The 27,432-nt window shown below is 50.6% G+C and overlaps 1 protein-coding gene and 1 long non-coding RNA gene across 3 annotated transcripts in view; one reads left to right on the forward strand and one right to left on the reverse strand.

The window, feature by feature from the left end:
- LOC107319199 (uncharacterized) overlaps positions 1–27,432 on the forward strand; it is a 142,665-nt gene that overhangs the window by 93,847 nt on the left and 21,386 nt on the right. The gene's annotated exons all lie outside the window — the stretch shown is intronic.
- Positions 7,098–11,816, reverse strand: IRX6 (iroquois homeobox 6). Of its 2 annotated transcripts, none has more exons than XM_085551782.1 (7): positions 10,482–11,816; positions 9,458–9,703; positions 9,227–9,336; positions 8,825–9,132; positions 8,239–8,721; positions 7,988–8,084; positions 7,098–7,845 (listed from the first exon to the last, which is right to left on the reverse strand). In XM_085551782.1, exons 1-7 carry the CDS (start codon positions 10,524–10,526, stop codon positions 7,782–7,784), a joined length of 1,353 nt encoding a protein of 450 aa, XP_085407908.1. In that variant the 5' UTR covers positions 10,527–11,816; the 3' UTR covers positions 7,098–7,781. The 2 variants fall into 2 exon arrangements, with proteins under 2 accessions (XP_085407908.1, XP_085407909.1); XM_085551783.1 differs by lacking the exon at positions 10,482–11,816 and adding an exon at positions 10,050–10,277.

Here is a 27,432-nt window from a genome sequence, read left to right on the forward strand (position 1 = left end):
GTTTCTGACCCAGAAGATGGTGACACACTGGAACAGGTTGCCCAAGGAGGCTGTGGATGCCCCATCCCTGCAGTTATTCAAGGTCAGGCTGGATGTGGCTCTGGGCAGCCTGGGCTGGTGGTTGGTGACCCTGCACACAGCAGGGGGTTGGAACTGGATGAGCACTGTGGGCCTTTTCAACCCAGGCTGTGCTGTGATTCATCAGTAATTTTATCAGAAGCCCATATTAGGTAGATGAATCTGAAGCTGTGAGTTAGCTGCTGTTGCATTTCCTTTTCCTGGAGAACCCAGAAGGGCCTGCATGGCAGTGGGGATGATCTGGCAGGGTGGACCTGATGAGCGCCTGCCCTGCAGTGATCCATCCTGCCTCCCTGTTGCTGTGGTTCTGAGCAGGGCAGCGGAGGGGAGCTCTGAAAGGAGGAGCTGTGCTGCGCTTGGCAGCAGAGAATGGCCCACAGAGATGTGCAGAGAGGTTTCTTGGTGTGGGCAGTGGAGCACAGACAGGTGGTGGGGCTCAGAGCTCACGGGCTGCAGTAGTTTACACTTTAAGGAGGAAACACTGGGTTTTCTTTTGCACAAAGCAAGCCTAACTTCCAGATTTATCTTGACTTCATTGGTCACAGAGGAAGGAAAGTTTGACAGCATGCGCTCATTACATCCTGACAAACAGCGAGCGGTGCTCGGTGCGCTGATGGAGCACTGTCAATAACAAGGGCAGCCGTGCCAGCAGCAGCGTCAAGCAGCGGCCCCGTGCTGCGGGACTGCATGTGCTGCGGGCTCATGGCCGCGTGGCCGACTGTGCCATTGCTCCCTGCACCATTGGCTGCACGCTCAGCCCTTTGTCTGCCACCGCCAATGGGGAGCGGAGCGGCCACAAAAGAACAGTTTGGTTCAGGCGCTGCGCTTTATGAATAAATTGGATTCTCCTTACGGCATTATTAACCTGCTGTATCCTGACGGGCTTAGGGGAGATTATTGTGCGCTCGAACAAATCAGCATCCCCAGATCCACACAAATACTGGGTTTTAACAAAAATATACTGTGATTAAGGCACACGGCGGATCAAGTGCAGCCCGACTTACTCCAGGTGCAATCTCATTGATATCCGTGGGTTAAAAAGCAATTTTTACAACTTAAAGCAATCAGAAATCAGCTTAGTGTACAGACTTACCGGACCAAAATAAGGCCCGAGAGACTGTATGCTAAGCTGATTTCTGATTGCTTTAATTTTTTTAAACTTTTATCGAAGATTAATGGTCAATTATCTGGCAATCTGATTTTCTGGTACAGATTCCATTTGCATAATTTCATAGACACTTAAAATATGACCGGGCTCTAATCATTTTGAAATGGGTTGAGACACGGCTTGGTACGACTGATCAAAATCAGCCCCAATCCCTGTAACGGCGTGTTATTGCTGCCCTAACCAGGGGCATCCGAGCAGTAAACAATCAGTTTAGGTCTTTTTCTTGTTGTTCTCTGCATGGCTAAATGTGACTCCAGGGCTAATGGGCAAAAGTATGCATTCACAACTTGCTTTCCATTGGGGTTTTCATTACGTGCTTAAGCATCGTTCTTCCCATGGATATTCCTGCCGTTCATTTGCTATGGCAGCACTTGCAAAAGCATCCAGCAAACTGCGTGCGCAGGTTGAAGTGGAAAGTGCTTGCAATATTTGCCCTGCAAAGTAATCTCTTCTTAGCTCACACGGGCATGGAGTGCCAGTGTTCTGTGATAAGACATGCAGCTTCCTGGGTGATGGATCAGAATAGAAAGAAAGAAAGACATCTTAAGATATTTGTATCTCAGGATTAAGGACAGTTGGCTTCCCAAAAGGCACTGAGGGGCTGCTTTAAAGCTATTTTCAGACTATCAGATACCCTGTGTATCTGCTTCCTGTGACAGCCATGGGCCAGGTGATGATACTTTGGGGTTTCTTTTCTTCACATTCTTTAAATCCTGATTTGGTCTTGAAATCAGGTGAGCTTCTGGAAAGGAAGAGCAGGGTGGCTCCTGGAGTGTGTGTGTGTGTGTGCGTAAAACTCCATTCACTTCTTTCCTCCAGGGACCCTGTACAGAGCTCTCTCCTGGTTGTATTAATTTATTTTGTTGTTTTGCAGCATCTCTGTTGGGTTGTTGTTTTGTGCAGCACCATTTCTTTGCACTGCTGACATTCCCTCCCAAAACATAAACAAAAGGGACAGAGATATTGTGAGGGAAGAATCCCAATGAATTATTAAGACACTAATGATATCTTCTAACATTTCAGAACTGCCTGATAAATGTGAATCTATGTCTCTATATTTTATATATTTAATATATGGATATATAGCACGTACGACTGATTTAAAACACCACTGCAGAGTGCAACTTGAAGTGTAATAGAAATGAATCTGTTGTCTTTCTCTACCATTTAACTGTACCAGATTTTTCTGCAAAGATGTGGTGAGTAGAATGAATCTGGATCTGAAATAGCTTAAATTTGGATATTCGAGATCAGTTACCAGAACTTTATGGCAGTGATCAGGTTTCTGGGAAAGAGTCCCTGGAGATTTTGTTCTGGTCCTGGCAAAGCCCCCTCTGGCAGAAGTTTCACTTACATGGAGCAGACAGGAGCAGGGGGAAGTTGCTGTTAATGTATTCACTGGGGTATTTTCCTGCTGGAATTAAGCAACAAAAAAATGGTCCTCACGTTTGGCAGCTTTCTTTCTTTCTTTCTTTGTTCTTTAATTTTCATATATAGTAAAGTGAAGTGCTACTGTAGGATAATGCAGCCTTCGCAGCAGTGAGACAAACCCCAGCTGTGACCTGGTGGTGTGGGAGCACTGAAGCAGTCACTGTGCAGGGACAGAGGTGGGAGCACTTCATCCCAGGCTACACCTATCAGTGCTCAGGAAAGAATCCTCTGCAGTCTGCTCAGGAGCAGGGCTTGCATTCTGCTTCCCATGTATGCAAATGGGAGCTGAACAAGACATCAATAAAAGTTAAGCAGCAATATGAAATCAGTTTTATAGCCAGGTCACTCAGTCCCCAACAAATCAAGTAGGGAAAAAGTGTCATTTATCAACATAATAAACAGGTATATCCTTCACAAAGCCCAGCCTTCCCTCCAAGGAAGCAAGCCATACTCAAGGGGACACATCTGCAGGTGGTGTGGCTGGCATGGAGCAGGCTGTGTGAGCGCCTGCTGTGAACCAGCTGCAGCCCCAAGCTCCTGCTCATGTCTCTGGGCATCCCCTGGAGGGAAAGGTCAGGGTCTGCTGCCCACTTTGTACAAGGTGAAGTTGTGACCTAGGGTGTGGGCTAAGAACTGCTGCTAGCAGAGCATTGTGGACACACTGGCATGCCAGGGCCTGGCTGCCTAAAAGACAGAGCTCCACAGCAGAAATTTCTTTGCCATATTTCACCAAACCAAACCCAGAGCTCTGAGAGCAAATCCAGGGCCCAGCATCTTCTGCTGGGAAAGGCTGAAGGAGTCAGCCCCTCCTGGGGCACTGCGCAGTGCACTGTGGTTCTGTGATTCGGGGTGAGGGAGTGACAGAGACACCGTCACTGTTATTAACTTTTGGAGTTGGGCTCCAAATACAATCACCCCTACGACAACATTCTTATACTGTAATTACATCTGATTCATTTATGGAACACCACGTATTACATTTGTAGCTCCAGTTGTAAATGTGTGTGAAGAGAAAGTGAAGTTATATTATCGCTGCAATTGAGAGGAACTAGAACAAGTCTTATTAATTTCCTGCCATGGAATACTGAGTAAGCCAGTATTTTATGGGAAAGTTCAGGGAGAAGAGTAATATATGTTACATTTCTGTATTCCACAGGATACTCAGGGAGTTTTACTGGCAATTGATTTTTCTACAGGTAAATTGTAGCCCTTGATAGGCAGATGGGCCCCAGATACAGTTGCCTCTGTGAGATGCCCCATTGAGGGCATGATGTGGGGGGAACAGGAATGTATCATCTCCCTCTGGCAGGTGCTGAGGAATGGGACATTTCAAGTCCTGCTGCAGAAGCTGTCTCCTCCCAGCACTGCTTTACCTGGAGTGCTCTGGGTGCTGATGGCTCACAGCAATATTTAGCATATATGTGTCTGATTTTTAAAAAAATAATGAATCCATCATTTGGTGTTTGCTTTGAGAAATTATTTCTCTTGATAGTCATTACCTTATCTGGTCTGTGTGAACTTTTACCTACCTGTCACTGTCCGGTGCCTCTTGTGGTTCATACAGGGAAGACACAGCGATGTGGAGGTGATATTTTTCTGTTACCTATAATGAGCAGCAGTGGGATCGGCTGTGGCAGCAGGGAGCTCCAGCACTGCTTGTTTCATGGCTGGTAGATATATTTAAGACGTTCTATTAAGAAACCAGCTATGGAGGGCATCTTGGAGGTGTTTCACATGGATGATGTGTGCCTTTAAAATAAAGGAGAGAATCCACTTGGTTGTCCAAGCCAGGCAAGGGCTCGTGGCTGCAGTGTTACGCTTGGGGTTAAGCATAACTCCTGTTCTTCTTCATGCTGCTGTTCCACATGGACACTGCAGCCAAGCACCTGGCAGGTGACCGTGCTGTCCCCACCAGGGCAGGGGCTGGAAGTCCCTCAACCTCGCCAGGCTCCCAGGCTCTACCAAGGGCATGGGGATGGGAAACACTGCTTTTGTGACTGCTGTGCTGCAGCCCTTGCTCTCTGGTCACTGGTGCCCCAGGCTGCCCTATGGAAAGGGAGAGCTGGAGAGCAGCTGTCTTTGCAGGCTGAAAGCTACCTGTACTCAGAGTGAAGGCACAGTGCTGAGATCAGCTGTCTTATTGCCCAGACACTGCACAAAGAAGAGCAGATACCATCTAAAGCACTATGCAGATGGCAAGGAAGAATATCTTCTGGTTTTCTTGGTGCTCTCAGCAGCCAGAATGAGCGATGTGCTGCAGGCAGCTCTGGGGAGCACACCTTGATGCAGCAGAGCTCTGTTGGGGTATTTTCTCTTCTTTAGATGAAAAACCCAGCTTTTGGATTCGGGCTAAAAAAAGTATTCATCCTGCTAAGTAGATTGAAAGAGAATCCAGATTAAATAAATCATTAAATCATTCCAGAATGTTATCCACCTGTTCTGGCCTGCAATTTATTTTCAGATAAACGTTAGGTAAAAACTAATATAGAAAGAAAAAAAGCTGCAAGTAATACAGTGCCTTATACAGTGCCTTTCCCCAGCAGATGCTCTGGGCCAGAAATGGCACTTGGCCCAAGAGCTGCTCATGCTGCTTTTGAGATTGTGTTGAACCACTCGCTGCAGTCCATTGCTTCATTACCTCAATATCCATGTAGCTGTACAACTTTTGCTCCTCTGAGGAGGGATCTCCCAGAGCCGGGTTCCTCCATTCTGTGAGACTGGATAGCAGAATTGTCCCTGCTGCCCTGGGCAGCTCTGTCCCTCAGGGGGAGGACAGCAGGATGCCAGGCAGGGCAAGGGCTGACATCCCGCTCCTTTTCACAGCTGCTGTCCTGGTGTGGGGTGCAGGAGTGAGGGAAGGTTTCCTCTCCCTTCCTCCTGCAAGGGGAAGCATGAGGCCAGGAGGCGCTGAGCCTTGTGTTCAGGGCCGTATCATGACCCCGAGGACAGGAGTCAGTGCCGGTACATCAGGGACAGAAGCACAGCGAGCAGGTGCCCGAGGGCAGCGTGGGAGACTTGGGGACCGCTTTGGTGGGGAATCACGCTCTTCTCCAGCTCTTCCCCCACCTCCTTCCCACCCAGCCGCAGAGTTCGGGCCCTCGTTCACGCCTCCCCGGAGCCCTTTCTGCAGCTTTCTCCCACCCGGCGGCCACCTCGTAACGATCCGTCTCTTTTGCTGATCGCAGCAGCCCACTTGCGGGAGGAGCGGGACGGCGGCCCCCATGTGCGGGGCTGCAGCCCGGAGGGGCCGCCCGGGTAGAACCGCTGCCCCCGCCGGGCCGTGCCACAGGGCGGGTCACCGCGGGGCCGCAGGAAGCCCGGGGGGGCCGGGCCGAGCCGCGCCGTCTCGACCGCACAAAGGCGGCCTTTCATCGGCCCCCGCCCCCCCGAGCCCCTAATTGTCTCGGAGAAAAGTTCATTAGCGAGCGCGGCGCGGCCTTTGAGCGGGCGCAGCGGAGTGTGCGCGACCCCCGCCGCCTCGGCCGGACCGGACCGGACCGGCGGTACTGGGAGCGGCCGGGGGGATTCGGGCAGCGTCTGCTCTTCGCTCCGGGAGGTTGTTACGGGCCTTACGGCACCGGGACGGGGCGCTCCTCTGGAGCCCGCGGAGCCCGTTCCCCCACTCCGTGCTCCGCTCCCGGTATTTGTTCTCCGTCAATCAGCGCTCTGGTTTTTAATCAAAACAGTATTCGGAATATGATTCCGGGAGATTATATTTGGAGAGATTTGCGATACATATCTTGCCGGCGTGGCAGATTGCGGAGGAGTCCTGGGCGGGCGGGCAGGATAATCTGCATCTCGCTCGCTTGACCTTTAATAAAAAGGGAGGCAAAGTAATAAAAAACACAAATCTTAAGGCTCCCGGAGGGTAACCTTCGTGCCCGCCTTAGAGGCATCCCAAAGCTTCCCGGCCCCGCCGAGCCCCCGCCGCCCCTCGGGGCGCTGCCGGGAGAGCTCCGGGGCTTCGCCTCCCACGGGCGGCTCCGGGCGTTCCGTCCCCGCAGATCATCCCCTCCGGAGCCGCCGGGATGGAGCCGCGTGGGGACCCCGTGCTGCGTTCCTCGAGGCGGCACCCGTCCCCGCCGGTGACACGGGAAGAGCGACCAAGTCGCCTTGCGAGAACCCTCCGAAAGGGCCTAATACTCTTTATTACAGGCCCTAATCCTTCAAATCCCACTTGAAACAATGTTTATCTTTTCGCAGCTTAATTTCTCCTACCCTAAGCTGCGGGTCACTGCGGCACAGCGCGCAGCTACCGCGCCGCTCGGGGCCGCCCCGGGACCGCAGAGTCCCGCGATCCCACCCCGCCTCGGCCCGGCCCTGCTGCCCATCCGCTTCCCCGGGCACCACGTCCGCACCCCCAGGAGTTCCCTCCGCTGCCTTCGGTACCTTGGGTAAACATAGAAAAGTGTACTCGATATTCAAGATTGATTTCCCTGATTTATTAAGGCAGAATTCATTGGACTCTATTGACCACAAATGACTTAATGTAAATGCTGACCCCGGTGAACTTGGAAATGGCAGGTATCGGCTTGATCTATAGATGACCTCTTAATTACCGCAGTTATTAATTTAAATTATTGCCACTGCTTCTAGAAACAGGAACAAAGAAACATTCTTTCCTCATCCCTGCTTGGTTTATTAGTCCGAACACAAAGTGTTTGATGACACTTTTAATTAAACAGAAAGAATGCAGAGATGCGGTTTCCCTTTCTCGGCTGTCCCGGGGAGAGCAGCGCTGCCCGGGGCGGAGGCGGCGGCCCGAACCCACCGAGGACGCCCGACCACCGCCGCCCCCCGTCCCCGCCCGGGGCAGCGCTGAGTGCCGCAGGGTCACGGAGCGGCCGGGGCGGTGCTGCCGGGGTCTGCGCGTCGTGCACCACCGCTCCGAGCGATGGAACCAGCGGGTTTGGGGGGAAAAATAACAACAAAAGCACGACGTGGGGAAACGGGAGGAAAACTGAGTCTTGGTTTTGGTAAACACATCAATCGCGGCTATTTAACGAGCGGAAGCGCGGACGGGGCCGCTCCGCCCGCTCTGCGAGCAGCGGTGCCCGCCGTGCCCGGGCCGGGGGCTCGGCGCTGGGCAGTGCCGCCTCCTGCTTCAGGGCGAGAGCCTGGCTGCAGCCCCAGCCCCGCCGCCGGCGCTCAGGAAGGGGCAGGATGCCCTGCGGGAGTGAGGGGAGGGGGAAAGGCGGAGTGAGAGGCCCGGGACGAGCAGCCCCGGGATGACCAGCCCCGGGACGTGCCCGGCCCGGCTGGGGCAGCGCCAGGAGCGGGGCGGAGCGGGCGACCCCTCACCTACCTCACCTCCTCAGCACCGGCCTGAAGGCCGTCCGCAGCCGCTCCAGGCACGTCCCGCCCGGCTCGGCGCCTCCCGGGCCGCCCCCGCCGCCCCGCCCGAAGCCTGCACAGACACACGCAGCTCGCGGGGGCTCTGCCCGACCCGGCCCCGCCGCTCCCCGGGGCGCCGGGCACGATTCAGGGCCGCGAGCGCTCCGGAGGCGGCAGCCCCGTCCGCCCCGTCCCCCCCGCCCCCGCGGCCCCTCCGGCGCGGGTACCTTCGCCCGCCGCGTACTGGCACGGCTGCCCCAGGCCGCGGTGGGACGCGCAGCTCCGCGGGACGGGTTGGGGGCTGAAGGCGGAGCTCCGGAACGGGGCCTCGGGGGCCGGGGGCAGCTCCGCCGTCGTCCCGCCGCCCTCCTCCGTGCCGCGACCCTCGGGGCTGCCTCTGCGCGTCGCGTTGGCCCCGGCCGTGCGCGCCAGCGACCAGATGCGCGGCTTCTCCGGGGGCGCGTAGGGCGGCGGAGGGGCGAGGGCGGCGGGGGCCGGAGCCGCGGCGGGGGCCCGTGAGCAGGGGAAGGCGCGGCACGGCCCGGGCACGCTGCAGGCGCTCCGCGGGCCGGGGGCTTCCTGCAGAGAGCCGGGTCGGCCGTTCGCCGCCTTCCCCGCCTCCTCCTCGTCCTCATCCTCCTCGTCCTCCTCCTCCAGGTCGTCCAGGTCGCTGAGTCGCAGCTCCTTGTCCTCCTTGCAGCTCTTTGGCTCTGCTCAACACACAGCGGGAGGGGGGCGATGAGTCTTCAGGGCAGGTGCGGGGCCCGGGAACTCTCCGCGCCGCCCGACCCGTCCTGTCCCGCCCTGCCCTACCTCGGCCGTCGCTCCCCGCGCCGTACTCCCCGTCGTGCCGCGTGCCGTCCTCCTTCCTCTCTTCTCCCGCTTTGTTCTTTGGAGACCAGGTCATCTTGTTCTCCTTCTTGAGCCGCCGCCGCGCGTTGGCGAACCAGGTGGAGACCTGGGTGAGGGTCATCTTGGTGATGATGGCCAGCATGATCTTCTCGCCCTTGGTGGGGTACGGGTTCTTGCGGTGCTCGTACAGCCACGTCTTCAGGGTGCTCGTCGTCTCCCGCGTGGCATTCTTGCGCCGGGCCGAAGCGGTGAAATCCACCGGCCCGTACCTGCGGGAGCGGCGTGAGGGGTGCCCGACCCTACCCCGGCCCTGCCCGCCCAACTTCCCGGCCGCCTCCCCGGGCGCTCCGGCGGCGCGGTTACCTGTCGTACTGGTACTGCCCCAGGGAGTGCTCGTACGAGTAGTAAGCGGCGGGCTGCGCGATCCCCGAGTGCAGAGTGCCGGCGCCCTCCTTGATCTCATACTGGGGGTTCTGCAAGGCAAGCGGGCAGCGGTGGGACCCCGACCCCGGCCCCATCCCCGGCCCTCGACGGCCCCGCAGGGCTGAGCCGCTCCGCCGCGGCCGTCGGGCGCTCCCTCGGTCCCTCACTCACCAGCGCGGTGTAGATGGCGGCGGGCTCGGCGCTGTAGGGCAGGTAGTTGCCGTAGCCCTGGCCGGCGGCGTACGGGGCTCCGTACATGCCCAGCGCCGCATTGAGCTCGGCGCGGCCGGGCGCCAGCAGCCGGCTCTCGTACGGGGCGCAGCACAGCGAGGCGGCGGCCGGCGCCGAGGACGCATCCGGGCCGGAGCGGGGAGCGGGCTCGCAGCAGGACGCGCCGGGGCTGCCGGGCACCAGGAACTGCGGCGGAGAGACGGGGAGCGCTGAGCGGCCGCGGGGCAGCCCCGGAGCGGCGGGGGCGGGCGGGGGCGGGGGAGCTCCCGGCGCGGGGAGCGGGGACGCGCGGAGCGGAGCGGGCGGAACTCGGAGGGAACGGTCTCTCTCGAAAACGGCCAAAGATCCTCGCGGTTCCCCCCTGCCCGCCCCCCTCGGTCCGTTTGCATCGATTTCAAGGCAAGAAGTTGCGATTGCAGTTAATTCGACAATAGACAAAGCAGTAAATATGTCAGCTAACGCAATCGAAGGCACTCGATTTGGAGAAGTTGAAAGGGACGGCGAACTTCCCGATCGGGGGAGGCACACGCACCTCACCGCGCTCGCGGCTCCCGAACCGTCCCACCCGACCCGGGTTACGGTGCGGGGCGCCCCGGGGTCCGACGGCGGCTCCGCGGGGAGCGGCGCCCGGAGAACGCGGCGCGGAGGGACGGACCGACCGCGAGTGTGTTTGTTTGTTGCGCTTCCGAGTGAGCGGTGGAAGGGGAGCGGGGGCAGGAAGCACCGGTTTCCCAAACGCTTTTCGCTGTGCGAAGTGCGAGCTATTTGTTTAAGCCTAACACAACACGAACGAGACATAAACACACACGCACATTTTTTAAAGAAAGGCTCCAGATGTGCCCTTTAAAAAAAAAAAAAAAAGACTCCAAGTAAGGGAAAGGGAGGAAAAAAAGGGAGGGGGAACAGACATCTGGACGGCAGCAGCGGAATCTGAACAAAAGTGAGTGCTGCTCACTCGCCTTACCTGCGAAGTGGTGCTGAAGGGGTATCCGAACTGGGAGAAAGACATAGCCGCTCCTTATTTTTGGCCCATAGACAATATTTCCCCCCCCAAGATCGATTGGAACTAAACCCCGCTTCGGGATGCACCTTCTCACACACACATTGCCACGGATGGCTTTTGCTTTTTTTTTTTTTTTATGCTCAATTATAGATGATTGCACTTAAGAAAAGCAGCCCGACATGTGAGGCGGGGGGGGCTCCCTGCCTGCCTTAAACCAAAAGAAAAGCGGCTGCCCCCCGCTTCCCATCGCTCTGAATAAATATGTTTGGATAGACAGAGTTTAAAAAGCCACCCCACATGTAGAAAGAGTTTAAGCGCAAAGGGGCTTTTTTTTTCCCCCTTTTTCTTTTTTTTTTTTTTCTTTTTTTTCTTTTTTTCTTTTTTTTTTTTTTTTCCCCTCTCTTTTTGAAGGAGGGGGGAAATCACGTCGGGCTCGCAAGACACGGAGCCCGCTTGGTGTATTATTTTCTGCTCTATAGGTCTCGAGCGTTCCGCGGTGGGCGAGGAGCGGGTGGCTGACGTCACGGGCTGCCGGCAGCGGCGGGCAGCGGCGGGCAGGGCAGGGGTAGGGATAGGGATACGGATACGGATAGGGATAGGAACAGCGACGGGGAAATGCATTGGGGCAGGGGAGGCTGTACGGGTAGGGATGGGGAGAAGAGGGCAGAGCGGGGCAGGGCCGGGGGCAGAGACAGCGATAGGGGTAGGGGATGCGACGGGGCAGGGACCGGCAGCTCCCGCTGTGCCGTCCTATTGGGGAGGAGGCAGGCGGCGGATGGTTCGCTCTTGGTCCCGCTCCTTTTGTTTTTTAAGCAACCCGAATTTGACTCGGAGGAAAAAAAAAAAGTGATAAAGGGGGAAGTCACAGCCCTGAGCGAGAGTGCCTCCCCAGGGCTCGGGCGGAGGGCAAGAGGCTCCGTCAGACTCCCGGCCGGAATCCCATTGCCGCTCCATCCCCGGTTACCCCACAGAGAAGCGGAGCCGGGCTCGGGTCGCCGACAGCCCTACAGCCGACAGCAGGAGGGGTCGGGGCGGGCAGGGATGGACGGCCGCCCTCAGCCCGGCCCTGGCCGCACCGTTGAGCGATGAACTGACGGCAGCGGCCATCGCATGGGTTTGCCTTTGAGGCGACATCGGCGGGTGGTAAACGGGGATCCACCTGCGGAGGGTCCGGCCGCGATTTGCTTTCGGAGGAAAACAACCAAAAATAAAAACTAAAAATGGAGTAAAGAAAAAAGGGGGAGGAAAAAAGAGAAAAAAAAAAAAAAAAAAAGGAAAGAAAAGAAGCAAAACCGACAACTTGTCCCCGTGCCGGCGCTGGGCCCGGCGGCCGCTCCTCCCGTCCCGCTGCCCGGTGCCGCTCCCGACGGGTGGCGCTGCCGAGCTGCGCTCCGGGCCGGGCGGGGCGATGTGCGGGTCGGGCTGCGGGGGCGGCTGGGAGCGTCCTCACGGAGCGCCCCTGGGGAGCGGTACTGCTAATTATTTAATTGCGAGAATCCCTCCGGGGGAAATTATGCTAATTATAAAGTAATAAAACCACTTGTTCTAAAGCACTTCGTTCAGCAAAATTGAGGCATTTGTCCTTTTTTTTTTTTTCTTTTTTTTTTTCCTCCTTTTTTCCCCTTCATTTATTAATTTATACATTATTATTATTATTATTATTATTATTATTATTATTATTATTATTATTATTATTATTATTATTATTATTATTATTATTATTATTATTATTATTATTATTTGCCAGCGCATGTGTTGTCCGCCCAAAGAAGCAGGCATTGCGTTTGCTGACTTTAGCTATGCAGCCAACCTGGGAGTGCATCTGATTGCTGGGCACGCTCAGCTGAGCCCAGCTCTGATCCATGGCACTGCTCCTGCAATGCTCGGCCCTGCTGAAGTGTTTTGCCGCACACTCTGTTCCTTCTGTTCCTTCCTGTGCCCAGGAGCCACCCCATGAATTGCCCTTAGGCCCCGGCAGCAAGCAGGGCTCTGCCTATCCCCAGCTCTCAGTGAGCAGCATCTTGAGCTCAGCCTGGTTCGGTGCTTTGGGAAGCAATGTGCAATTTGATTCCATTTTGCTGCCTCTCAGAGCAGCATAACTGGTGATTTGGTGCTGTAAGTGGTCACTGCAGATTTCCCTTTATCCAAACTCTTGCCATCCCTGCCCTACTTGAGCTGTCCCCACATGTGCCCAGTGCGGTGCCTGTACTGAGCTGTCCCAGGCAGGGCTGTGGCTGTGAGCACAGGCAGAGCCTCAGCAATCCCCTCAATTCACAAACATTCTTGAAAGAGGGGAGCACAACAGCACGCGTTTTACAACCAACACCGTTTGTTTTAGCTGTGATACCTCTTTGCTTAGAGGTAATTGGAAGGGGTGAGAGTAGCAGTGCGTGCTTTGCAGCAATGCAAACGCAGGCGCCGATAGCTGCGAAGGAAATAATAGGTTAATTGACATAAGCGTTAGAGCAGCGGCTCTGGGCAGGAAGAATAACGTTCTGAGAGGGGCAGGAACAAAGCAGCTTCAAAAACACGCAGCAAAAATGTGGTGGAGAATAAAGTCTCTTTATATTTTAGAATATGGGGGGATTCTTTTGGCTGCATCTTTTTTTTTGTACTGAGAAAATGAAAATTCTTCAAGTCCATGCATGAATAAACAAGTACAGCTGGGCAGCCTAATACATAATTTATACTGATCAGTCATTGTAGATTTAACTGAATAAAGCCAAAATGAACACTAATTGTTTTGACAAACTAAAATAGTGTATATGATGGTGCTTTGTGCAGCTCGCTGGGCACTGTCCTTATCTCAGTGGCTATTGTCAAGACCGATTTCTGCATGAGAGGCAGAAAAAGATGAAACAAATTAGGACAATATTAAGATTAATATCTTGTTGGAGATAAAGCATTTTAATTGCTTAGCATACAAGCAGAAAATAGAACTGTTTTCAGGATGGAGGGGAGAACTGGCACAGCCAAGCGTGGGACACACACTGGTGTGAGGCAAGGTGCAAATGGGAGGATAATGTGCTGCCCTGTGAGCTGGGAGAGAAACATGAGGGGCAAGGGGGCTTTTATAGAGCACCTTTGGAATACAGTGGGAATAACTCTGGTTGTCTTTGGACTTTCATCCTCCAGAAGGGAACATGAAAAAGGTGTTGCTGCCTTCTAGGAAAGCCATGCACTTACGGCAATCTGAAGAGCCTAATGGTTTTATCTGCTGGTGTTGGATGCTCCTGGACTCTGCCATGGTGCTGGGAGAGTCGTGGGGGGCACAGAAGGGAGGTGCAGTGACAGCCAATGGAGCCATGGGCGGTGTGGTGGCCTTGAGTGGACCTTCACTTTGCTTGGCCCCTGAGGAAAAGCTTCTTTGGTAAAGGAACTGTGCAGCAGGGCGACCCAACTCTCCTTTGGCACAGCTGAGCTGGATGCCAGGCTCACCTGGTGCTATTGGGCATTGCACTATACAGTGTCTCCTTGGCCTTTCACAGCTGCTGTGCCACTGACGAGGAGGGACAGTCTGGGTGAGCGGGCTGCTTCTGAGCTGGAGGCTCTTATCTGTATTTCCATAGGTATCGTTCGTCATCTTTGTTCTGTGGCGGTGAATGACAGTTTTATTCCATTTCCTAGTCTGCTCGCTGTAATTTCCAGGATCTATGCTTTAATTAGTGTGTCGGTTACATGCGATGGTGCCTTATTTTCCATGAGTTATCACCAGCTTACGTGCACCATTAAACGTGGGGATTGGTGCTGCCGCCTTATTTACCTTCATTTGTCATTTACCAAAACCCAGCAGCGTTTGCTGCACATTAGGAAGAGCTGCTTTGATAGCTCATACCAAAAACCGAAAGCACTTAACCTGGGACACCTCATCCCAGCCCATCAAATCAGCTGTCCCCAAGGAGCCTCTCCCTTAGTTCAAGCCTGAGTGAAGGGCTCAGCCTGCTGCTCCAAATACATCTGAATCTGCTCTGCTGTGCCCCTGGAGGAGGGAGCAGTGAGCAGGACCCCTGCTGTCACCCTGAGGTCCATTGGTCCCATTGCTCTGCACACAGGATGCATCCCCACACCCCCTCTATACCCCCCGTCTCCCTCCAGCCATGCTCTGGAGGTGCTGAGGGCTGGGCCAGCTGCTCAGGGAGGCAGGGACCACTGGGGAGTTCACACACAGGCAGTGCTAATCTACAATAAATCTCATAAAATCAATGAAAATATGGGAAGTATATCATTTTTAAAGAAAAAACACATGAGACGTGGCCATTAAGGGCACAACCATTCTAATACCTGTGCCTGGTTGGAACTGCAATTAAAAACATTCCAATAATAAATCTACTCTCAGTCTCACTTAACGCTTTTAACTTTCTTGAAAGTTCAAGCTGGTATCCCAAAAATGTGCCAGGACTTTCACAATGTATTTTATAGACTCATAAATAAATATGGCAATTAATCTAAGCCATATTTCTTTCGTATCCGATGACAATTTATTATGACACTCACTCATTCGTTGCACAAAAACTCTAATGCACTTAAAATCGGATTTCAAACCAAACGTTTTATGGGAAAATATAGTATTGATCATCCATTTAAAGATATCATGTGATGATTCATAACCTGCTATAAAAAGGATCTTACGAGGACATTCAGAATGAGTTCTGTGGAGCGTTCTCACCACAAAATCAAACTTATGAGCTCTGTGGTTCTCAGTGATGTTTTATGTTTCTGTTTGCAGTTTTCACCTCTAACGTTATGGTGGTTTATGGCAGACAGCAGCGCTAAAATAAAGCATTTTGCCTATCTACGTGAACATTAAATACACGGAGACTAATTTGTTAAATATATACCGGTGCTTTTCCTCAGATTTACAAGGTTGATTCCTTTCAAGGATAATTCCCACTATTTGGGCTGCATTAATGGCACGGTTTGTGCAATGTGCTTCTGCTGCCGTGTCCATCAAGGACAAAAAACAGGAAATGTCTCTTTCTGCCTTTGTAACCAATAGGTGTCTCCATCTGGGGGTGTGCAGCTCCCTGCCCTGCCCGCTCTGCTCCCATTGGGGCTGGTGCTGAGCAGCGCTGGGGCACGGGGCGATGCCCTGCACGTTCCTCTGCAGCTGCTGGTGGCAGCCGGCGTTTCATCTCCTCTCTGAGGTGCTTAACAGGGTGATGTTTTCCCCTTTGAACAGCACGCAGTCATCACCAGCCTAATTATTTTGCAGATATCTTGCCTTGATGCACAGGCTTTGGGTGGTGACACCAATGCTTGGAGAGACAGCAGAAGGAAATAAGGAGTGAAGGCTGAAGCACTTGGTTAAAGAAGAGTCTCATTTATAAATCAATTTTAATAACATATTTAAAAGCTCTCACATTTGCCTTTAATGTGTTTCCATTTCCCCCTTGGTCATTAATATTTAAACTATTTTTCTTTACTGATCTTTTTTCTATTGTGTCCTTTCTAACTCTCCTTTCTCTCTTTAATCTGCAAATAGTGAGTTTTGGAGAAATGCATAATCCATGAGAAATCCAGAGAATCTGATACGAGAAAAACCTTCAATCCCATGAAAGAAATTTCAGAGAAGTAATTGTTAGAAAGTCATTCCAAACTGTTGAACTCATTAAAGGCTGTTGGTTTTCCTGAAGTGACTTTCAGAACGAGGAGGTTCATTATGACAGTAGAAGCAGCAATCAGCAGTGACCCTTCTAAAATCTCTGTCTGCAGGCACAATTTCTTGGCCCTCTGTGTGGTTTTGATTCCTGGCAGCCCAGTGGGTCTGTGGGCTTCCCTACAATGCCAATGGGGTTGGGGTTCCTTGGTCATGGACCTCAATGGTGGTCACCTGTTCAGTTGTGTTTCAGAGATGGCCACAAGCCAGAGCGATGGCTCTCACATTTTTTATAGAAGATCACTTTACTCTTCAAAAATGGAGAAACAACAGCCTGGGTTTTTCCTGTGGATTTTGTAATCGAGGTTAAAATGCAGCTGTGGTGTGAGTGACTGCAGCCGCAGGTGGGTCTAGGCCACTTGAATTGCAGGTTGCCCCCAGCTGAAGGCAATTCCATGTCTGTTGGAGAAGGGAGGAGACCCTATATAAGGGCTGCATTGAGGGGGGGCAGCTTGTGCACCTGAGGCAGCAGTGTGGGACAGTAAGGATGTGGGAGCAGGACCACGTGGCTGTGTGATGGACTGTTCAAGGTGGGTGTCTCAGTACAGTATCTCTGGTGTGCTGGGGGAGCTACTGTGGTGCATTTAGGGTTTGGGGAGGTGGAGGGCAACCCCTGAGGACTCACATCCATGGTAGGTATCACTGCCTGCTTTGGGTGGGGAGTGCTGCTCAGTTGTGGTGCCGTGCCAGCTTAGGGAGGGGCAGGAGTGGGGCTGTGTGTGCTTTCCTCTAGAGGAAAAGGGCGAACTCCAGCAAATGTTCTGTTTGTATGGAGCATGATGGCTCCACAGGCAACAACGTGGTGAAGCTTCTTGTGGGATGGAGCAATGGCTGCTCACCAGAGCCTCTCAGAAGGGTTTTATCCATCTTACTACATGACTTTGTTGTTACTATTATTTTTAATTTGATTTACTGCTTTAGCTTTTAATTTACTGTGCTGAAGAAGAATGTATCCTTGTCTTGACTTGTGTGGGCTGTTATATTTTAAATATACATGCATTATTCTCAGTCCATTATTCACCTCTATGATTTTTAAAGAGGAGATAAAGCGAAGTATGCAAAAATGAAACAAAGATGAGAATGTGCAATGCTCTTATTTTCAGGGGAGAGGTTAAGATGAAGATGTTTTCAGGCTGTTTTAACAGTTCCTAGAGAAGGGTTGCAGCCCACGTGTCTCTTTGTGTCTTCTCTCCTTTGTATAAAGTTGTATGGTCTGTGGAGTAACTGAGTTGAATGCCATTGCTGTGCTATGTGGCAGCAGCCTGTTGAGATGGTGCTGCTGGAGGCAAGACTGGGTCTGGTGCCTTCTCACCACTGCAAATCCGGGAGTGGGTAGGGGTGGTTGCTGGGGCAGTATCCAATGCTTGGATTAAAAATAAACAAGAAAAACCACATTTGTAAGCACAGAGTGTGAGGTTCAGAGGTGTTTTGCATTGGTGTGGGAAACATGGCCCCACTGTATTGTAGGTTGGCATTTTATTTGTTTTAGACAGCATTAGTCTGCTCCTGTGTTGCTGGTTTTGTTCTTTGCTCTTCCAGCCTAATCTGCAGCATGGTGAAGAAGTGAGGCTGTGTTTGTTGGGGTCTTAAAGATCCATAGGAACATCGCTGGGAAGTTCTTTGATACCAAAGTGATCCGAAAAGCACAAAAGTCAGGATCCTGCTAGAATCAGACCTAGTCATTAATGCACTTTGGTGTTGCATCTGTGTGGCCCCAAACCCAGCAGGGGAGGCCTTAGCAGGGTCTGTGCTGCATGCTGCCACTGCTGTGTTGGTGTGAAATCAGGGCCTGCAAGGGAGTTGTAATTATGGGAGAGTTGCCCTCGCTATTAGCACTCTTACCCTAATAATGTTAACATATATTCTACAAATGAAGTGGCTGTCACATCTCATGATGCTGACCCAGTGTGAAGGTACTGCTGTCCACTTAGGTTGGCTGTTTCTGCTGCCCTCCAGCCATGCAGCCCATCTTGCCATTAGGTCTTGGGATTTCTCTTGAGCTGTGGCTGCCTCAGGACAGTTTCTCCTCCTGTTTTCCTGCAAGTGGTGCTTGTTCTCACGGAGCTCCAGGTGCCTGTCTGCTTTTTCAGAGTTGTTTCTCCTTGGGTCATTTAATTATTAAACCCAAAAGATGGGATTGTTTTGGGGAAGGTGCAGGGAAGCGGAGCAGGTGACTGAGATCCTCTAATTTAGCATTAGTGTGCAGCTGCTGTTGCTAATTGCAAGCTTCACCATTAACTCATGCTGAAGTATGGGGCCATTAACCCAAGCTGGTATATTCCTCCCCCCACCCCACCCTTGGCTTCCACATGGGGCAGGAGAGCAGCAGTCTTGTAGCAAGGCTGTAACTCAATCCAGGTGTGAGGAGCTATCAGAAATAAAGTATGTGGGAGCAGAAACCATGTGCAAAATCCTGGTGTGTCTCTTGTGCTTGTGCAAAGCCAGCTCTGACTTCTGAGCCTTCTGGATGTGTGCTCACCTTCAGTCTGAGCTGGGCTCCTAGTGAGACCTGATTGGTATCACTGCATCTGCAGCTGGGTTTTGCACAGCTTCAATGAGGTCATCTTAAAATTGGTTTCCTAAAGCCATTGTCTGATTACTTTATTTTTTCCCCCACATCAGCCCCTGGGAGCATTGGCTGCCAGCTTGTACCACTCCTCAGTGCTGTGGCACTGAGCCTGGGGGCTGGAAGGTAGAAATGGAATAACACAGACAAGCAGGGACTGACACAGAGCATCATGGATCCGGGCTGCTGGTGAGAGGCACATCAAGCTGTCAGTAAATAGCTATTCTCCTGGAGCTGAGAACAGAGAAGCATGTGACATTTCAATTACCAGTGTTTGTATTTAAATGTAAATAAGTGGCTTGTTTACTCTATAATTCAACAAACCTTATAATTATGATCTTATTATGATATTTCTACAGCACTTGCAGCAGCATATGGCACTTCAATAGGCAAGCAAGGCAAGAAATGGAATTACGGATATCTGTGATGTTTGTTTTTGTATTTGTGGCTCTGTTATAACCCCTTTGTTTTTAAATACCTCACTTCTTAATTTGGCAGTTTATATAATTGGAGTGAATTTACATGGAGCAGAATTCTGAGCCTTGGGGTTGGGTTACTGTCTTGACCTCCATCTGATGTAGGGTCTTCTGGTGGAGAATCCTCACTTCAGGTGACTCAACAGTGGTGCAGCGTATTGCCCAAGCTGAGGTCATTAGGGACTGTGTGGGTCTGTGCCTTATTAGTGCATGTTACTTTGGCTTTTGCAGATGCTGCTGTTGAGAACACTGTGCTGGTAAGGCCTCAGGCTGGGGCAAGCACTAAGGCTGTTGATACTTGGCAAGGAGAACTGGCTGTCTAACTTCTGTGCCCAGTTTAATTGGGCAATGTATAATTGTATTACTTTGGCTTGCAGTGTCGGAGGCAGATATTGGTGGAATAGCAGTAGAAATTGAGCCTTGCCACCAATATTCCTTAATGTATGTGTCAGAAATGACACCTGACAGTCACTGATGCTGGTTGTACATTATGGAGACCAACTGGTGAATGTGAACACAGTGAAGAGGTGGGTGATGCACTTGGGCTGTGGTGCCAATGACAGTGGTTCACCTCTGCTGTTGCAGGTTTGTACAATGGTACAGGTTTGTTTTTGCAGAACTAGCACTCAGTTTGTTCACCTTGTACCTCATGTCCCAAAGAATTAAGCGTTTCCATGCCGCCATCCAGTTGGGCAGAGCTGCAGGTGGGGCTTCCTGTGCCTACGAGGTGCAGCACTGTGTTCCAAGGCGTGGGCTCAACGATCTCAGCTCTGCAGTTGCTGTTTGTTTCAAGGCAAGTGTTGTACACAATATATGAAGTGTAGTGTAAATAATTTAACTAGCCTTTGAACATGGAAATAGCAACATGAGAAAGTAGCAAAACATAACAAGTTCCCAGCCAAACACATCACTGACTGGTTAGCCTTGCTAAAACAAACATAGTTTTTTTTTATTCCTCAAGTGAAACTGATTTAAATGCAAGGAAGAGGCTGCAGAAAGCTGTGTTTACACATTAACAGCACTGTGGTTATTTGCAGCTGCTGTAAGTTTTCCACTGACAGCTGATGGTGCAGCATGTGCTCGGGAAGGGAGCTGTGCTGGGTGCCAGGCAGTGTCCTGACCCCATGGAGGTGATGCTGTAGTGCAGGGCCATGGGGAGCCCCCAGGCCACGTTCTCAGCTGCGGTGGCCTCACTACCCTCGAGCTGCTCTGGGTCTGCTCTTCCATATGCCTCATTTATTTATGTGTGTGAGATCTAGGGAAAATAATTTTTCTTTCCAAAACATACAGTATTAATTTTTACTTCCCTGCCAAATAATATCGTTCCAGACAAATGAGCCATGTTTGTGCTGCGGACTCTCTGGAGTTTATACCTCCATTTCTAATAACACACGCAGAGCCAAATCCTTGAAGCTGGTGTGCTGTTGCATCAAGAGTTTATTTAACTGGGAACCTGACTGGTGACCCAACGCGTGGCTGCACCATGCGAAGATGGAGCTCTGCTGCAGGATTTGGGAGCACACTGAGCAGCAACACTCAGCTCTTCCCTATTGAATATCTCCTCCTTGACTTGTTTGAGTTCTATAGCAAATTATCCTAAACAAAAAAAAGCCTTAGGCACAAGATTCTCTTCTTGCACATCTTATTTTAGTCATCCACAATGTGTGCAAAAGGCAGATTTGCTATTGGAATTATCAATAAAACATAGTTTGTATGTTAAATTAGTAATCATGAAAAAGCTCCCAAGGTTTTTACTGCTTTCCCCCCCTCTTTTTACAATTATCACAAAGCCAGTTTTAGTTTTTTTTGCTGTGGTGGGGATGTGTGCTCCCGCAGCTCCTGCAGGGTCCCCATGGGCCTTATCATTGTCCCATGGCACCAAGGGCAGCCTGAACTAAAACCTCATAATGATGAAGCTAAAGGGCTCCAGGTGCTCTCTGGGGCTGGCTGGCTGGCAGCTGCCCATCCTGGGCTTGTCCTGCAGTGTGGTGAGGCCGGGAGGCACGGAGGCTGCCAGGCTGTGCCCTCCTTCCTCCCTGCTGCAAGGCAGCCCTGCCTGTGTGCTGGAGGCTGGGGTCCCTTCTGCAAAGCTTCTTTGGGTGCTGCTCTGTCTTTCTCTGAGAAACTCTCTGCTTTACTATTGAGACAGTGTTTTCTGGGAAGTTAGGTAAAAATTGAGGAGACCTTTAGAAGTGATGATGCTTTGAATATGTTAGCTGTAATTTTCTTTTTAAAACTTTTAATGCTTTGGGGCTTTTTTTTTTTTTTTTTTTTTTTAAACTCCTGGAAAACTTGGGCTGGAGACTTAATTTGTTTTGTTTGGCTGGGCCAAGTGAGAATTAGGATGTCTGGGTGTATTTTGGAGAGAAATATGAGGATTAAAGACCTGTTTTGGTGTGTAAAATTTATTGTTTATAATTCAAATGGTTATAAATGGAAATGGTTATTCCTGGCTTGGTTTGCTGGATCTCAGTGAGGCACCTGGAAGGAAGGTAGCAGGGCTGCAAGGGATGTGGTGTAGGAGTGTGAAGAGATGGCGCTGAGCTCTGCTCTGCTGGCACCTGAGTGCCTTAGGCCCAGTTCAGCAGTATATATGGTATTTAACCATATCATCTAAATCCCCTTGAAGTTGTATTGATTTCTTGGGACTGTAGTGAGATTAAGTGTGGTGAGTTTGCTCAGTAGGCTCCAAGCTGGCACCTTCATGGTGGGATACGCACCACAAACCCAGCCGTGGGCATGGCTGTGTCAGTGCATGGTGGCTGCCCTTCCACTTCTGCCTGGCTTGCTGCAGTCAGGCTGTTATAAACCCTCTGGTGAAGTGACTGCTTCTCATCAGTGGAGCTTTGGGGATGGCTGGAGGTCTGCAGGTACTTCAGTCTGTGGCAGCTCTCAGTCTAACCAGGTGTGTTTTGGGTACCGGCTGTGTGCCTTGGTCACAGAAACATCTTTATCATGTTACCATCTGTGTAGCACTGTAAATATGGTGAAGAACTCTGCTGGGCTAGGGGTTGCAGTGACTTCTGTCTGCCCAAAGGTTGGAGAGCTTTGTGGTTTCCATAGAGCTCAAAGGCAGGAAGTGAGTCAATGGAGTATTGTACCTGCTGGCCAAAGGGTATGGAGTAACCCCAGGAAAACCAGGCGACTCTCATCTTGGGCAGCTCTTGGATGCACAGGGAGTCAGCCCAGCCTGTTGGCTGTGCAGCTTGCTGCAGTTTTGAGTGGAAGTGAGGGCAATAGGAATGAGTAGCTGCCCCTCAGCAGGTCACTTCGGCCTTGTGATAGCCAGCCCAGCAGGGGTGAGTGTTGCCTCTCTTCTATAGACAAAACTTCAGGCATCCTATTGATTCAGCCTGAGATCTTATCTGTGTATTTATCTGCTGGCAAGGAGGTACGGGAATACTAGTGCTCTGTTTTAGTACAAACTCAGCTGTTTGCTGATCAGCAGTGACTATTTAAATTGACCAATCTACCTCACCCTGGCTGGAGATCAAGGGATCAGAACTTAATTTCATTCCTTGAATAAAGGTTTATATATATATATATCTCCACATGAAAATATCAGAACATGAAAGGTTAAATCAATATGGAGTTTTACATTGCTTAAAGGGCATTTGCATCAAAGCAGCCATGAATGCAATTCACTTGTTTAATGAATTTTTTATGCTTATTTAATGAATTTCACAAAGGTTTGGTGTTTTTCATAAAATGGATAAGGACTTCCAGTTTTATGAAATAATAAAAATGGAACTGAAGTTATGAAATGAGCAATCTCATTAGTTAGGCATGATATATTCATATGAAAGTGTACATGTTTCTGAATTATTGCAAGCAGCTCTATTGCTTGAGCTGTAACTTGTTATAAGAGTATTGCAAATATGCCTTTAGTTAAGATATCAGAGAGTGACAGAAATTAGATTGATTGCTAATAATGATTTAATTAATACTTATTGCAGTTAGCATACCGTGGTTGTGTTCTTTCCTAGAAACTACATGTTTGTATTCTTCTTTGGATATCTGGTGAAGTACAGTACTATTTCTAGCCCCTTTTAGCTTAATTTTGTTTGCAGAAAACAAAAGGGTTACAAAAGAGGGTTACCTTCTGCTTTATTATGTTGATGAGCAGAGGAAAATATTACAGTGTCCTGCTATTAGTATGAAAGTGCCTTATTTTGCACCTTTCCTTGATGCTTCTCGAGTTTAATGGTATTGCATCATCTTGTTTAAAAGTTCTCCCGAGTCAGTAGTGCTTGGGATGAGAGGAGGTTGTATGAGCCCTTGGTAGCTCCCCTGGTTCCCCAGGCCAGGTCTGCGTGGCTGTGCATATGCTCAGGGAGATGCCCGGCTCCATTAACCAGCCTGGGAACCTTCACCATGCTGGGGTGAGGGTGAAACCTGAGTGTTTCTCGTGTCTCTCCCTTAAAGACAGACCTTTGAGGTGCTTTTGTATGACATATGCCAACCCGAACCAAAGCAACTTTTGAAGTATTGGCACCAGAAAAGTGAGTGGAGGGATTCCACTGCCCTCAATCTGTTGGTTGCTGCCCTCACGCTCTGGGGAGGCAGAGGGCAGAAATGGTGCAGAAATGAAAGGTAAGGTGAAACTTCCAAAGTTAATGACCTTGCCTTAGAAGTACAGCACAGTGGATGCGTAAATAAGCAGTCTTTTTAAGTCTGTGCAGGAAGGCAGAGAAAGACAGGCAGGATGGGAGGAGAGTGATCTACCTTCAATGGTTATTAGAGAAAAGGAGAAATGAAGTGCCTTCTCACCTATGAGGTGTTGCCATCCTACTCTTTAGCATGTTCTGAAGCTTTCTTCTGAAAAACCAGTTTCCAAATACAGGGAAAAGCCTCTGTGCCCTTTGGCAGGAGGTGAATGTGCAGGTGGAGCTGAGGGCAGACAGTGGGCAGGGCTGCCCTCCATCTGTTCCCATCTGTGGTACAAGGGTGAGGGTCCTGTCCTTGAGCCCCTGCTGAGCACTGTGTTCTCCAGCCCTGCTGATCCACGCAGAGGATTGGAACCAGGTGAGGTGACTGTCCCTGTGCCATGCAGCAAGCAGGGTTGGTGTGAGGGCCCCTGAAGCCATGGAAGCACCTTGAGGGATGCTTGGGGATGGGAAGGGCGCTCAGGAGCTGTCCTGGGGCTCCCAGCATAGTGACAGAGCGCCCATTGTGGGCAGCAGGAGCGGGGAGCTCCCCAGCGTTATACCAGATTTAATAACTAGCTGTGATTTAATCTGTGGTGTGAAATAACATCTCTTATTATATCTAATGTAAATATTTACTTCAGAGGTTTGACTGAAAAAACATTGCCTGCCTTCAAAGCCTATCAGTTTCTCATCTGTGGCTGACAAAGAAAGCTTTGAGTGCTTAAATTCATTTACAGAAATTAAATTACAATTTTCAACACTAAAGCTTCTGTGATTCCAGACACTTTTCTTTTCCTTTTATTGTTTCTGACAGCATCTAGACTCTCAAGGTAAGTGGTCGAGTGTAGTCCTATGTAAATGTAAAACATAAAATGAAAACCGGAGGGAAGAAAAACATTTAAAGTAGGAAATTAGACCAGTTATTGAGTTCCACACTATGGTTAATGAGTGTGCAGAAAGAAAACATCTTCTTGGCCTAGTGAGCTGGAGCATTACAACTGTTGCAACACTTCTTCTGTTTTTGGAAGGAAATAAGTAATAACCTCGACACATGGGAAGTCTTCAGTTTGCATTTTTTAATGCCTCAGGGGAGTGCAGTGTTTCTGGTTTAAAATCTGTTAAAATATTCTTTAAAAGGCAGGTTTTGTTCTGAAACCAAAACAAAAATTAACATATTAAGCATGTATGTAGGTCAGGAGTGTATGGGAAGGGCTCGGCTGCTCTACCAGGACATGCTTTTTTTTGGATTTGCCCAGTGAGGGGTAGGGGGAAGACTGGAAATTACTGTCCCTTGCTGGAACACATTGTGTATGTGCAGGATTTGTGCTGTGCTGCTCAAGTGCTGTTGGACACAGGGTATAATAGACTGTGCATGGGCTGAGGGGCTGGTATGGGGCAGCTCTGCTCTGCTGAGCCCTCCTCCAGCAGGAGGGAGATGGTGCTCCTGGGGTCCTGCTGCAGCATCCTATGCTGGGTGCCTTGGCTGTGCTGCTGATGAGTATTTGCTCTCCTTGCTGTTACCCATACAGCCCTTTCCTTGTGTGGTTGGTGGTGAAATGCCCAGACTAGGCTGTGCTGAGCTGAGACCAGAGACCATGTAGCAGCATATTGTACAATTGGAAGATCTATGAAGTTGCTGTTGGTCCAGCTAAGGTAGAGGGCTTTTTAGTCTGAATTAATGGATGCCATTTCTCACCTGGGTGAATTAGCAGTGGTTGGAGGCCTACAAACACAGCTGTGCAGCTTCTTGTACCCTGGTGAGCTTTGGGTGAGGAGCACTAGGAGCTTTGCATGCTGCTGCACTGTGCAGTTCAGCAATACTCTTACATGCTTCAGGCATACTTTTTAAATCTCTCTCATTCAAAGGTTGAGATTTTCCTTTAAATTCATCTCCTGATGCTGTTACTCAGCAAGCTCTTGAAAGGTGTGAGCAAGCTGATCAATACCTTATCTTTTTCAGGTTAATAAGTTCATTATTATTGACACAGTGTGGCTGGCTTCCTTCAGTCTGAAAAATGAATGTCCTGAGCAGGAGTAATTGGGGAAACTTTTAATGATGCTTTGATTGGAAAACATCTCAGGGCCAGGCTGGGGTTCATAGTGAGAGCTGCACTGGGGATAAATGATATGGCAGTGGCAGGGCTTTGGTGCTGGTGGCTGTGCCAGGCTGGGAGCATAGAGAGCTGATCTTTGCTTCTTTTCTTCATTTTTGGGCAGAAATTTCACCTGAGTCCTGCAGCTAAACTCCTGATGGAAGCTGCACTGCTGTGCAAAGCAGCCAGCTGGTGCCAAATTGGCATGAAGCTCCCGTCCCCTCCTTCTACAGCTCTTTCTGTTGAGGTTTGTCACCCTGGGCTTTGGGTCATGATGCCCTTCCCAGCTCCCAGGCCTGGAAGCAGCTCTCAAGCCTCTTGTTATGTTTTCCTTTTCCTGGAGTTGTGAAGCTTAAAATTAAATAATTCAAGTCTGGATCAAGATTAAATAATTTGGGTCAGGCCATTGTCTCAGGTGCCCTCCAGGAAACACAGTCAGCATTTAACCTAACCAGCTCCTGTAATTCCACCAAATTCAGCTGAAACAGCAGTTTTTCCCCTAGAAGGGAACTTGAAGCTTAATAACAAGCATCCTGATTTTTTTTAATGCTTTTGAGAATAGTGCTGGCTCCAGTACTCAGGCTGAACCCCAGCAGCTGTGCTGGGGCTTTGGGCAGTGCTGGGATGGTGCAGCTGCCCCCAGGAAACTGCTGCTGTCCTGCAGCACAGGGTGTGTGCTGGGACCCCCCTGCTTGGTGCCTGCAGCAGCTGAGCAGGCTCTTCATGCTGGAGTGGCTCAGTATTACTCTGCTGGTTTAAACAGCAGCATGCAGGCAGGTTTGGGAGCTGAAATGAGGAAAGATTAAAGCAGACGCAAAAATTCACTCAATGTGGAGTGATGCTGTTTTATGTGGTCAGCTTGGAGACCCCTCAGGGAGAGCACTGGGGAGATGCAAGAGGGGTTGGACACTCACTCCCAAGGCAGTGGGAGAAGTTCATCTCATGGCTTTGTTTGTATGACTGCCTGTGCCACCACAGACACTGAGTAAGAGCATGGCTCCAACTGCAGGCTCACAGCACCACTCCTCACCGCTCTGCTCAGGGGAGAGGCCAAGTGCTTGCAATTCTAGAATGTCAGTGTAAGAGTGCTGGGTTGTCACATGCCATTAGCTGCTGGGAGTGTGATATCTCAGGAAACGCTTCATCGTAATCCTCCAAATGAAGAAAGCTGAAGTGAACTTCAGGCTGATTGTTGGGTTTGGATATCGTGTTACAGGTCGGATCGTGAACTCAGAGTTGTAGCTACACTCAGATGGGTTTAAACTGCAGTCAGATAGCTCAGGTTCTGAAAGAATCAGCTTTCATGTTTCCTTTTACTTGCTGCTGCATCCAACTGTAGTTTGCTCCAAGAAGAAAACTTGGACCTGTGGTGCTGTGTAAGGCAGGATGTTGTTCTGTGGTGTTGGGTTTGTCCCTGAGCAGTGTTTTAGTTGTTGCTGTGTTACATGGTGCGGGAGAAGCACGGGGTGTGT

This window comes from Coturnix japonica, chromosome 6, assembly GCF_054131305.1.
Source record: "Coturnix japonica strain WE chromosome 6, WE-NBRP24, whole genome shotgun sequence".
Taxonomy (NCBI): domain Eukaryota; kingdom Metazoa; phylum Chordata; class Aves; order Galliformes; family Phasianidae; genus Coturnix; species Coturnix japonica.